This window comes from Calonectris borealis, chromosome 10 (assembly GCF_964195595.1).
Source record: "Calonectris borealis chromosome 10, bCalBor7.hap1.2, whole genome shotgun sequence".
Lineage (NCBI taxonomy): Eukaryota > Metazoa > Chordata > Aves > Procellariiformes > Procellariidae > Calonectris > Calonectris borealis.
The window spans coordinates 12,131,121-12,144,131 of NC_134321.1; the positions used below are offsets into that span (position 1 = coordinate 12,131,121).

The 13,011-nt window shown below is 44.4% G+C and overlaps 1 protein-coding gene across 3 annotated transcripts; it reads left to right on the forward strand.

Annotated features, from left to right (window-relative positions):
• Positions 1-107: 107 nt before the first annotated feature.
• ZXDC (ZXD family zinc finger C) lies at positions 108-12,998 on the forward strand. Of its 3 annotated transcripts, none has more exons than XR_012675026.1 (11): positions 108-1,224; positions 1,764-1,916; positions 2,887-2,965; positions 3,077-3,207; positions 4,110-4,280; positions 4,858-5,543; positions 6,254-6,338; positions 8,176-8,348; positions 9,649-9,750; positions 10,804-10,944; positions 11,206-12,998. XR_012675026.1 is itself a non-coding variant. In XM_075158873.1 (10 exons), exons 1-10 carry the CDS (start codon positions 123-125, stop codon positions 10,888-10,890), a joined length of 2,769 nt encoding a protein of 922 aa, XP_075014974.1. In that variant the 5' UTR covers positions 108-122; the 3' UTR covers positions 10,891-12,998. The 3 variants fall into 3 exon arrangements, 1 of the variants encoding a protein (XP_075014974.1); XR_012675027.1 differs by having other exon boundaries at positions 12,286-12,998; XM_075158873.1 differs by having other exon boundaries at positions 10,804-12,998.
• Positions 12,999-13,011: the final 13 nt, after the last annotated feature.

Here is a 13,011-nt window from a genome sequence, read left to right on the forward strand (position 1 = left end):
GGGTTTCCCCGGCGCCTCCCGCGCCTCCCGCTCCGCGGCGCCGCGCTCCGGGTTTCCTCGCTGGCCCGCGCCGGCCCCGCCCCGCGGCTCCGGTTTCAGCCGCTGCTACAGGGACCCCCAAGATGGAAACGCAGGGGCTGCCCGCCGCGGAGGCGGCCCGGGCCCGGCCCGGCGCCCAACATGGCGGCCCTGCCGCGCCGCCCGCCGCCCCGCGCCGCCCGCCGCCGCCGCCCGACTGGGAGCCGGCGGCCGCCGCCGCCTCCTCCTCCTCCGCCGCCAGCACCGCCGCGTCGGGCCTCTACGTGAGCTTCCCGGTGCTGCTGGTGGAGGAGAAGCCGGAGCCCGGCGCCAGCCCGGCGCCCAGCCCCTGCGCGCCGCCGGCGGGGCCCGCGCCCGACAACGACGGGCTCCTGCTCGTCTTCAACGTGGTGCGCGGCGCGGCCGAGGCCGGCCCGGGCGGCGGCGGCGAAGCGGGGCGCGCCCAGCCCGGCCCGCCGCCCGCCGAGCCGCCGGAGGAGGCCCCCGGCTCGGCGGCGCCGCTGCCGCCTCCTCCCCCGCCGCCGCCGCTGCCCCCCGCCGGCGGCGATGGCGATGGCGGCGGCGGGACGGAGGACGGCTCCTTCTCGGGGACCATCACCATCAACAACCAGAGCCTGGTGGTGCGCATCGAGAACGGCGTCCTGACGCTGGGGCCCGGCGCCGAGCAGGCCGCGGGCACCGCGCCGCCGCCGCCCGCCCCGCCACCGCCACCCGCCGCCAGCCCCGCCGAGCCGCCGGGCGGGCCGCGGCCGCGCTCGCCGCCGGCCTTCCCCTGCCCGGAGCCGCGCTGCGGCGAGGCCTTCCCCCGCAAGCAGCAGCTGCGGCTGCACCGCCTCTCGGCGCACGGCGGCGGCGGGGAGGACGGCCGGGGGGCGGCGGGGGCGGCGGCGCGGCCCTTCGGCTGCCCGGTGCCGGGCTGCGCCTGGTCCTTCGCCACGGCCTACAAGCTGCGGCGGCACCTGCACTCGCACGACAAGCTGCGGCCCTTCGCCTGCGCGGCGCCGGGCTGCGCCAAGCGCTTCACCACCGTCTACAACCTGCGGGCCCACAGCCGCGCCCACGAGCAGGAGGCGGCGCACAAGTGCGAGGCGTGCGGGCAGCGCTTCCCCAGCGCCGCCCGCCTCGCCGCCCACCGCCGCCGCAGCCACCTGGAGCCCGAGCGGCCCTACCGCTGCGACTTCCCCGGTAAGCCGCCGCCGGGCCTCTGGGGCCTGGTTCCCTCCCCTTCCAGAAAAGAGCTCGCCCGGGTAAGGACGGGATCCTTTCCCCCGGTCTGTGCTGCGGCTCAGCTCGCTTTTCCTCCCCGCTGCCCCTCCTTCCCCTTCGGATCGCCCCCAGAGTCTTGAGGAAGGCCCCGCTCCAGCCACCTCAGTTATCAACAGGGAAAGTTAGGGAGCTGGAGGATGCTGCGCCTTCGCTGGTCAGCTTACGCGTGGCGCTGTGCTGGCGTGGTGAACGCTTGAGTCACAGCACAGGGCTTCAGTGGTGTGCCTTAGACCGGACTGTATGTGTTTGGATTGCTCTCCTTGGCTAAATATTGTAATCCCTGGGATTACTGTAGTTTAGGATTGCACTGTTTGGTTTTTCCGTGTGCTGGGATGTAATATTCTGGAAAAAAGAGGATCGTGAAGGTGCCCCACTAAAAGTTGGGAGGGAGAAAAGAATGCAGTTTTCCTGACTCGGGTCCGTATCAAGCTGATGTGCTGTTTCCCTTCTCTCCCCAGGCTGTGAAAGAACATTTATCACAGTGAGTGCGTTATTCTCCCATAATCGAGCCCACTTCAGAGAGCAAGAGCAGTTCTCCTGTTCGTTCCCTGGCTGTAACAAGCAGTATGACAAAGCCTGCCGACTGAAAATCCACATGAGGAGTCACACAGGTATTCATGAGGGTGACTTGTACCTGGGGAAGTACACGGAAGATAATGTGTGGAGAGTGGACTTCAGTTTGCTGGAAAAACTGAAAGTCATGAAGGGAGAAAGGGTGACACGAGTTATTTGCAGTCAGTGAAAAACAGTGAAAACGTTTGATTCTTGGCCTTCTGGGGGTAGAAGTCTGCTGAATCAGCTTGCCAAATGTGAAGTAGCTATGGACATGCAAAGCTGTGGCTTTTGGTATGTGAACTCTGTTCAGAAAAATTATCCCAGCTCTATTCCCAAGTTCATAGACATTCAAAACATTGTGTAAATTCTAATGTTGGTCAAACCAAATGGCTAAAAAAATCTCAGAACATGTGAAATTTATGTACCAAGGTTTGGAACAGCAAGAAGATAAATTTCAACTCAAGCAAGCTGTCCTGACTTGCGAGGACTAAGATGAAATCCAGCCTTTTAATGTTTTAAAGACAATTATGCGTACCCTCTACTGTCCTCTGTTTTCCTGGTTTCATGGCTTTACAGTGTGGGTTTTGTTTTTTGTTTTTTAAAGTGTCACTTTTGTTAAGTGAAAGTTCATAGACGTGATGGAAACTAACTTCACATCCTTCATTGTATTGTAATTAACATAATCACAGATCATGAAAACAGAAAAAAAACATTTCAGCTGTGTTTTTGTTTTGAATAATGCTATTGGTTATTGAAGCACCTTCAAGATGGCTCAGATTAATATGAGATGGATTGATAATTATCTATGCTCCCTGATCCATAGGGAAAGATGTGATGGCCTTGAGTTAAAGACGACTCAGATTGTATGATGGGGAAGGGACATCACAGAACTCTGCAGTGAATTGCAGGAGAGGGTGGTTGAGTCTTCGTGTTTTAAATTAATTCAATTCAAGCAGCCCTTGAGATTTTCTAGTAGCGGTGTGTATTTCTGTATTAGATTATTAATGTAACCTTTCTTTGCTTAAGGTGAAAGGCCTTTTATCTGCGACTTTGAAGGTTGTGGCTGGTCTTTCACCAGTATGTCCAAGCTGCTGAGACATAAAAGGTAGCCTTTTCTGATTATACTGTCCTAAGTCACTTGATGTTTGTTTCTTTGTTTTTCTTCCAGTACTTAAGTGGATTTAATCATGCCAATGGCAATTTCCTTCCCTTGTAGGAAACATGAAGATGACAGGAGATTTATGTGCCCAGTAGAAGGCTGTGGGAAGTCCTTCACAAGAGCAGAACACTTGAAAGGCCACAGTATAACTCACCTTGGTACAAAACCGTTTGAGTGTCCAGTAGAAGGTATTGTTCAACTCTTGTATGTATTAACTGGTAACCAGTACGTATATTGCCTAAAGATTGTGTGCCTTTTCCCAAAACGCAAGCTTATTACAAGATCAGAGCAATTTAGAGTGAGTCTTCTAACAGAGTTGGAAGAGGTAAAACTCAACAGAAGATGTGTAACTGAATGAGTAATCATTCTCAAGTTTATGGATTGTGGAGAAAACAGTGGTTCGTGCTCTAGCTTGATTTTGTTCTTCATGATGAACAGAACTGCTTTATTCTGGAAAATCCTGCTTCTGATACTCAGTTTCTGCAGCTCAGCTTTTTCACTTGATTCATCAGAAGTAGTGAAAAGTGGTCCCGTCCAACACCTTCAAGGCCGCGTTTTGCTGCTGTGACATGTCATCTTGACTGTTCCGTGGTTGCACTGTGGTAGTCTTTGCTGCTGGGATGGCCATGTGAATGGTAGTATGGGAGCCTCGCTGATGCTCTGTGCGTTTCTTAGCCCTACCTCCATCACAAAGATTTTGGATCTGATCTGGAATATTCTGATTCATAAAGTAAAGCAGCTTTGCTTGGTGATTGTTTCTCCTTTTAATGGTTTTGCCAGCAGTTGTCATGAAGAGTTTGCATTTAAGATGCCATAGCAGGGAAAGGTTGCGTGTTACACTGAATGACGTAAGAGTTTCTTGTTGTCGGAAACCAGTTATTGAACTGTCCTACCTACTGAGATGTCGTTGATGTAAAATGAGGAAGTGTATATTTGGCTTTCTTCTGATTCCTCTGAATGTATGCACAGGTGCTGCAAAATAGCAAATAGAGTTCTGCAGAGCTACTCTGATTTGTTTTGTTAAGATACTAAATATGAACATCAAATTGAAATTAGATGAGACTTCAAAGCCTTGTATATCTTCTTGCAGGCTGTTGTGCAAAATTTTCAGCACGAAGTAGTCTGTATATTCACTCCAAAAAACATCTTCAGGATGTGGACTCATTAAAGACTCGTTGCCCTGTATCGAGCTGTAATAAATTGTTCACTTCCAAACACAGTATGAAGACGCACATGGTCAAACAGCATAACTTCAGCCCAGGTAAAGTATTTGTCTCAAACCATAGGAGGGTGCCATGGAAAAACTAAATGGTTTATTAAGGAAAATGTATATTTACTGATGAAATCCGAGACCCATCAATATGAATGGCAGAATCTTCACTGAGAGTGGAGGTGGCTTTTCCCCCCTAAAATTTTCAGTGGGACCTGTAACTGAGTGTCAGAAATTGCAACTTGAGCTTGACCTGTGTGAAACTGTGAGAAATTGCAGCTTTTTTCAATGAAGTAGAGTTTGTCCTTCTCCATGCTATCTGTAAAATATGAGCAAGGACTAAAAGCACTTCTTTTTGCACTCATTTTTCCACCCTTTACAACGTAACTTAGTCGGGACTGCGTTAGTGTTATCTTTTGGCAAATGCTCTTGTAACTGAAATTTCTCAGTAAAGGAGTGAACTTATTTCAGTAAGCTTCTTTTCCTTGCATCTGCTTTCAGGGTAGTTGGGAAGTGTTCTAGAAGGCTGAGAATCTAGAGTTTTAAGCTTCCTCCTTTGATCATTCATATTTTTCCTCCCCATTGTCTGATGAACGGTCTGTCTTACAACCAAACCCTTCTCTTCCAGATCTCCTAACTCAGCTCGAAGCAACCAGCTCTCTCACGCCCAGCAGTGAACTCACAAGTCCAGGACAGAGTGATCTCAGCAACATAGACCTTGTATCCCTGTTCTCCAATGTGTCTAGTAGCAATTCTGGAATTGCAACAGACATGGCGCTAGTGAACTCTGGAATTGTCACGATCGACGTTGCTTCGGTGGGCTCAACGCTCGGAGGAAACCTGCCTGTCAGTAACAATTCTTTAAGCCAGGCAGTTGATCCCTTGATACTGGTGGCTAGCAGCGATATGCCGCAGAGCCTGGACAGTTCTCTCTTGCTGGGAACCAGTGCAACAGTTCTACAGCAAAGCACTTTAAATTTGGATGATGTACAGACTGTCAATGCAGAAGCCTTGGGTTCGCTAGCATCTCTGTCAGTGAGGAATTCCAGTCAAGATGTGCACGGTTTGACATCCAGCAATAATTTAGCTATCGACACAGCCACTTTGACTCCTTCTAGTAGCCTCGGCAGTACCAATGTGCCTGAGTTACTAACACCAACTAAAGTTGAACGGAATTTGCTTCCTAGCTCAGACGTTGTTGGTCAACAAGAGGGCAGCAAAGTAGTGACGCAGTTTGTCTTCTCCAACCCTCCAGGGAGCTACAGCGCACAGAAAGAAATGGATCTTGGCACAGTGACTGGCAGCTCATTTTTGGTATGCAGTAACTATATTCATTTTACCCCTAGATGACTAAGACACCCTGACTTTGGGGATATCTGTTGCTACTTATACCTTATAGAGAGACCTTTCTCAGATTTTGGCTTTTTTTGATGAAGGATGTAGAATGTTATGTTGAATAGTGTGTTGTCAGAAGTAGATTCGGTGTGGTGATAAGTTCTCTTAAGAAATACTGGAATTCTGGTGGGGAGAGTTAAGGGAGAACCTTTCAAAATAAGGGATTAAAAAACAAGCGGCCATCTGTCTGAGGATGAAATGGAATTTATAGGAATACCCAAGAATACATGGTATGTCTTGTGCATTTCGTTCTAGGGAAAGATTTGGGCTGGGAGAGTAACAAACATTTTCATCTCCTGATTCCTGTTTTAAGTACTCTTCCCTTTCTGCTTTACTATGTTACTGCAGACTTAACTGTTTATTTACATTACAAAGTAAATGTTTACCCTGTTAAAATCTGAACACTTATAAATGTGGAGCCAACTTCTTTTTGTGTTTAACTCCACGTATTAAGTACATACGGGGAATTTACTGAAACTAATTAGAAGAGCATGGTAAACTAGAATTCAGTGTTTGCAGTGTAAAAGATAACTGCAACTGAGAACTCATTGGTCTATGTTCATTGTCTTGGTTTGTTCTTGCATTCAAAAAACTTTGCATGTCTTGGCTTTTTTTTTTTTTTTTACTAGGAGAGCAGTGGGTCTGCGAGAACAGACTACAGAGCCATTCAGCTAGCCAAGAAAAGAAAGCAAAAAGGGAATGGGAGCAGCACAGGTGAGAAGCTGTTTATTTTGTAAAATTTACTAAATAAAATTATTCAGGGTTTTTGGCAGTAAAATGGGAGCAGGTATCTGAGTACATTCTTAAACATCACACACGGTTTATTGCTAGTTAAAATAATTATGCATGTGGTGTGCCATCTGTTACCCAGGATAATCACATTCTGTGGAATATGAAAATCACAGTAAGTTTACAAAGAAATCTGCACCATATGTTTCATGATTGTTAACAAGACACTATCTCTCCATCTCTTCATCTGCTTTTTATTTTCTTATTAAAACAAAAAAAATTAAGGTCACTTTGCTTTCTGTTATTTATGCTTTTGGTCTTAGCTAGTGGGTTCTTTTTTACTCAATACAGACAATGAAAACATCAGCTGGATTTGTTTTGCTTCTGTGTTTCACTTAGTAACAGTGTGTATGCAGCATTAAGGAATTTATTTCTTAGTTATCTAGAAATACTCAAAGCTCTCTCTTAGATTTTAGCCGTGTAGAGAGTTCTTGTGCAGGATGAGGTTTAGGTCATGATTTGAGATGAGTCTTCTTTCTCTTAAACTGTAGTTTGACTCAAAGCTGCGTGATGTGAATTATACACTGTTACTTTGTCGGATCAAATGTGGTCCATGGCTCACTAGACTTGCATGAGCTCAGGCTTTTGAGTTGTGTCTACCCTTGGGGCTGGGGTGGAACTTCATATATGTATATATAGTTTAGTTCTTCCTTGCTGTCTCTTAATACCTTCGACCTCTGAAAATCAAGGTGACAATTTTTAAGCTGAGTTAAGAGACTAGTTCTGAATTGAGCACTGTCATGTTTCTGTATTTGTAAAAGGCATACCTGCATAAGTTCTGTCTGGTTCGGTGAATCATCACATGGAAGGATAACTGCTTTATGAAGCTAGTTCTAAGTGTGCTTGTGTTACCAAACATGCGCATGTATCATCAAACATGTCTTGTGGACATTAGTTTAAAAAGATGATTGCACTGAACCTGTATGTCTCCTAAAATGGTCTCATTAAATTACTATTTCTGTTCCTACTCAAGACTCCCAGTAGTCCACTTTTCACCAGCTGTTGCCTTAACGCTACTATGTGCTTCTCAAAGTGGTCTAAAGAGTCTTGTATTTCTAATTGGTTTAACTAGGTTGAATAAACACTGTAGAGGGAAGCTCAGTGTTTAAGAAGAAGTTATCCAAGCCTTTTATTTACTCTAGATTTAAAAAACAAAACAAAAGAAAAAAACCCCTGAAACAGCTGACAGGATTGTATCCTTACATTTATTTTGATTAGGTTTTTGGTTTTCAGCTTGTGATACAAGCAGGTGGTTCGTCTTGTTTTAAACTGAAAAATGCTTGAGGTTTTGATAGTTGTACTTCTGTAGCCTGTTCTACCTAACAGTCCTTGAAATCTTTCTGGAAATAGAGGAGCTTCACTATGCTCTTTTTACAGTTTGGAAAGATGATGTACATGACTTCTCAGGAAATGAGTTGCAAAATTAAAAATAGAAAATGCAATTCTACTTCCTAATTCCATTCTATAACTCCACAAATATGCTGATACTTGTGTGCTACCACAGAGGTGAGCCCTAAGCTTAGCAGCTTGTGATGTGGTTTTAATGGCATTCCTGTAAAAAGATGCTCAGTCAGCAGTTGAAGTTCATCAGCTGATTGCTGTCTGGCCTTTTAGCAGTTATCAGATGGTGTTTAATTATATTGCACTGTTCCAGGCATTTGCCGTGTGTAATGTAAATAACTGCATAAAATTGAAAAATACTAGCAGGAAACTTTGGCAAATTGCTTCTGACCATCTAAATATTAAAATTGCTTTCTTTTAGGGGCATCTGGCTCTGGTCAGAGGAAAAGCAAGGGTGGTAAAGTAAGCCCTACCAACTTTTCATCATCCACTCCTGGCAGTCGACTGGGTGGCAACATAGTTTTGCCAAATGGAGGGCTGACAATAAGGGACCCTGCCACTGGAGCCCAGTATGTGCAAATTCAGCTTCTTCAGGTAGGTGCTGAGGAGGAAAAACACGCTCATCTTCTCTGTTACTCAAACTGACACATTTGTGGAAGAATCTGCCTATCTGTGAACTGAGGTACTACTGCCCCTAGATGGGATTTTGAGATCTGCAGTATGTAGAATGTCCATTAGGGCATTTGCCCACAAGAAGCACTTTCCTGGGAGGTTTATATGAAACTGGCTTTAGAGAGGTGTAGAAATGCCTGAAAACAGAACTGGTTCAATCATACAACTGTTGGGGGCCCAAACAGATGCATTGTGGAAATGGGTAAGATGTTTTATTTGGTTTAGTACTCATCTTCAGTCCAGCGTGGAACTTACAGGCACTGTAACTGTAGGGAACATCCTGTTTGGCTTCTTAGGCTGGATACACTTGATGTAGGAAACACTGTGGTGGAACTAAGAGCTTTAGCAAACTTTTGTTTTGCGTGTGAGAGTTGTGATCCTTCAAGGGCTTAGGATTTTCCTAGTTTGGACAGGCAGTTATGAGAGCAGCAAAACAGGTGCTACATTCCTGTCCCAAAAACAGGGGTAATTGTTCTTCCAAAAGGAAAGGATTACTAGCATGCATTACCTTAGGGGATGCATGGGAGTATGACTTTTTCCTCCAATCTTTGTTGACACCCCCCCAAATTCTTACATTGCTCCGCCTCTCTCTCATTTACAAGGTAAATGAGACTGACATGACAAGATTCCTGCAAAATGAAGTTTCAGCCTGAACTGTTATTTTTCTAAACTGTTGAAATAAAGCTTAAGATTTTTTTCTAAAAATACCTAGTAATCCGTGTGGGCTAATTAGTGGAGCATGGCAGGTAGTGTGTTTTTGGCCAGGTGTATATCTATATAGTATCCAGAGAGAGGGTAAGTTCATTCCACTTTATCTTAACAACATATGGAGGAAGCTATGGGCAGAGTTCTTCCTTTATCTATTTTTCTGATGGGTGTAAATGTTTGTAACTTTTATGTTAATTATCAGCTTCACACAACATGATGAAACGTGCCGCATATTTCTGAGTGTTACGTTTCTTGGAAGATGAACTGTTCCTTCCGTTTCAGTTCTAGCCAATTTTCCGACTTGGTTATGATAGGATAATGGGTTGTACACTGAGCTAGGTTCATATTTTAAGTGGTAGTTAGCTTTCCACATATCTTTGTGGATCTAAGCCTTACTAGTACAGTGCAGTAGCTGTATCAGATTTTTTTAAGATTGTGAGGCTAAGTGAAATTTGCCATATTGTGCTGAGATGCGTGGGGGTCTTGCAATCGCATCATGTTTCTGCATTCACAGGATGATTCCCCAGGAGAGGGAGATTTGCCCTTTCAACTGAGCTCGCAGTCCTCCTCGTCACATTCTCAGCTTACAGTGGATTTACCTGTTCACATACTTCAGGTACAGCATGTCAGAGCCGTTGGGTTTTATTGCCTAGCTTGAAAGGGAAGAGAGTTTACTGTGAACACTCTGGTGTTCTGCCTAATGAAAATACCTTGTTTTCCACGGGGGGTTTAATTTCACTTGCAAGAAGCAGTAAGCAGAGAGCTGCACTGCAAGGTTTATCTTGTGTATGTTACCAACCTTTGACACATCATAGGTGGTTGTTTTTCTTCCTCTGTTACCGAGTAATGAATAACTAAATGTTACTCATTTATTACTGAAGTGCCCCATCCTTGTTTTCCTGATCCCATACTGCAGGTATTAAGTGGGTCAAGAAAGAGGATCAGAATTGGTATGTAACAGGCTACAGGAAGGGTGGGAAGAGGGAAATAAAATCTTGAGACTAGATTTCAGAGCAGTGTCCATATAGGAATGGCAGATTAAAAAGCCTGCTTGCTTCTGCAGTCTTTTGTTTCACTACTTGCCCTTGTTAACTAGTGAGTGTCAGTGTTGTTTGAACGCAGAAAGCTTCGTATAGCTTCTTGCGTAAATGTTCTGTTATCTGCTGTTTTGGTAAACTGCATATTAGTGAGTAGGAGCAGCTGAGAACCAAGCAGCAATGAATGATTAGCATGTGCCTAAACCACATTTTCTACTTGACCATGTGGGGCTTCAGTTTTGATAAACTCTGCAATGCAGTTATTCTTACCAAGTGTGCTTCTCCTGGACAGAAAATAAAGCTTTTGTGTTTGGAGAGGAGCACCTTACTGTGAAATACAAGAAGAGTAGTAGGATCGTTGGCCACGGTAGAGAGTTGATAGGGGAAAAGCAAATAGTCAGTGATTTTAAATTTATGTCCATTAGTACTGCTCATCTGAAGTGTTCCAAACAAAAACTGGAACAGCACTGTTTGACTGGGTCCCCCAAGTAGGAAAGCTTTGGGTTTCCTCTAAACCATTCAGAGCATTTCTCTGGTCTTGGATAAGTGTCAAGGTAATCTTGCTGATAAGCTTTAAAAGCATCTAGAGGTGAAAGCACCGAACTCTTCATGCTGTCTGTTTGCTTTAACAGGAACCACACAATTCCACTGAAGATGATGCAGGTTCTGATAACTCTCAGTTCACTGGAAGCACAATAAATTTACAGGATCTGGAATGACCGTTATTAAGAACCGTTACTTGAAAACAAATTGGGCAATCATGTCTTGACAGAGTGAGATAACTGTGGGTCTTTTTCCAAGGAAAATATGAAAACTAGAAGTACTGGATTATGGTTGCACTCTTTGCGATTTGCTAAGGACAGTTGCAGCTGAAAGATTTTCTTAAAAAATGTAAATCCCACTTGATGTGCCTGTGTAAGATACCCTGTCTGCCTGGTGGTTGGAGACACTGAGGCAGACTGCTGTACAGTGTTGTTTCAGGGAGAAGTACTGTATTAAACTTCAAACTGAGGTAATATTTACTGTTTTCACAGGAAAGCAAGTATTCTACAGCTAACAAGTACAAATTTGTTACCCTGCCTACAACAGCTAAAACTTCCCTTCCATTGGTCTCCTGCTGGAGCCAGTGGCATCGAGGAATTAAGAGCTAAAATTTGCAAGTGTTTTCCACACACAAGAAAATAATTGTTTCGGCCCCTGTGTTTTGGCAGAAGACTGGAATAAGGTGTCACATGTAACAAAATTAATGTCCTATGCCATGAAAATGAGATGCTCTAAAATCTTTGTTTTAGAAAGCTAGACTCTAAATGTTAACTTAGCTGTGAATCAGTTTGTAGCTCATGTTGAGTTTCTCCCTTTCCTTGCTCCTGCGTCCCAAATACTTTGCTGAATTCTTCCAGCAAAACTTGAAAAAGAAAACTGCAATAGAACTGTATTCACTGTAAGTGATTAACTAAGAGTCCAACAGCATCTGAGAGAGGTTTGTTTTATCTTTGTGTTCCCTTTTTTGGGAGGAATGTTGACCGTCACGTAAATTTAAGCACCTTGATTTTATCTCATCTATAAACTGCTGCCAAGTTATGTGTAAACTGGCCACTACCTTTTTATTTTGGGTTGGGTTTTTTTTTTTTTTCCAATTGAACACTGTTAACACTTGTTCTTTATTGATAATCCCAGAGTGTCACATGCACGTGGAGGTTCCGGCTGGTTTACAGAATATGCAGTTGTCAGAGTATTTTATGAGGGGAAAAGAAATTGTTACTTAGGAAGATTTGCCCCACTGGAAAACCAGAGTTTCTCTTGGGGTGGGGGGAGAGGTTGTGTGTACTGTACTTATCTGGATTGCAGACACCTAAATAAGTGTAGGGTTGTATAGGGAAAAAAACCCCTTTGGTTACATTTTAAGGTAGTAATTTAAATGTTTCTTATGATGATGTACTGAATGCCTACAAAATTATGTATAGGAATTTGATAAAAGGGTGTATGTACTGTTTTTTATTCTCAATGAGGTGTGTGTGTATGCACGTATGTGTATTTTTTTTACAAAATAAGATATGTCATGCAGGAGAACATTGTGATCTTTCTAATCTTGCACATATTTATTTATTTTACAGTTATATTGATGTTGAATTCACATGAGGTCATTCAGAAATGCTTTTACTTCCTGTGCCTTTTGAACTACGTATGTGTCCAGATAAATGCTTTTTTTGGTTGAAGACTTGGGGAGAAAAAAAAGCATACAGGTTACATTCAACTTCAGATCCTGATTTGTAGGCAGTATTATATCCTCTGGTTGAAGCAGTTTTATTTTTCTATCTTTAGCTTAACTGAGTATTGAGGTCTCTCTGTTCCTCTCATCCTGAGTTTACAGCTTATGTCCAGGGAATCTCTTAACCCTCTCAAGTTGGGTTTCCAAACCAAACTAACTGGTAGATGAGATCTTCTACCTGATAGCTGTGACTGCAGCTCCTAAGAGGTAGAAAGGTTGAGGAGGAATCATGCTGAAGGGACTACTGGGTCTTGCTCTAGTGGTCACCCTGGAAGCTGAGACACCTCGAGCTCCCAATGCCTGCATTATTCTGTTCTCAAGGACCATACCAGTTCGTAATCTGTTAAAACGGCCAAGGAACACTCCATCTTTTTATGGGACTTGCAACCAAATCTTTTTACTTCTGAAAATGTACCTCACTCAGCTTTGTAAGTGAATGTAAAGTGCTAACCTCTTGGGGCCGAAAATTGGATCACTTGGCTTGAACTCCATTGCTGGCAATGGATACCTGAAGAACTGCTGGTGCAAAAGGGTTAATAAAGCTTTTTTTTATGGTCAGTTTGTCACTGGG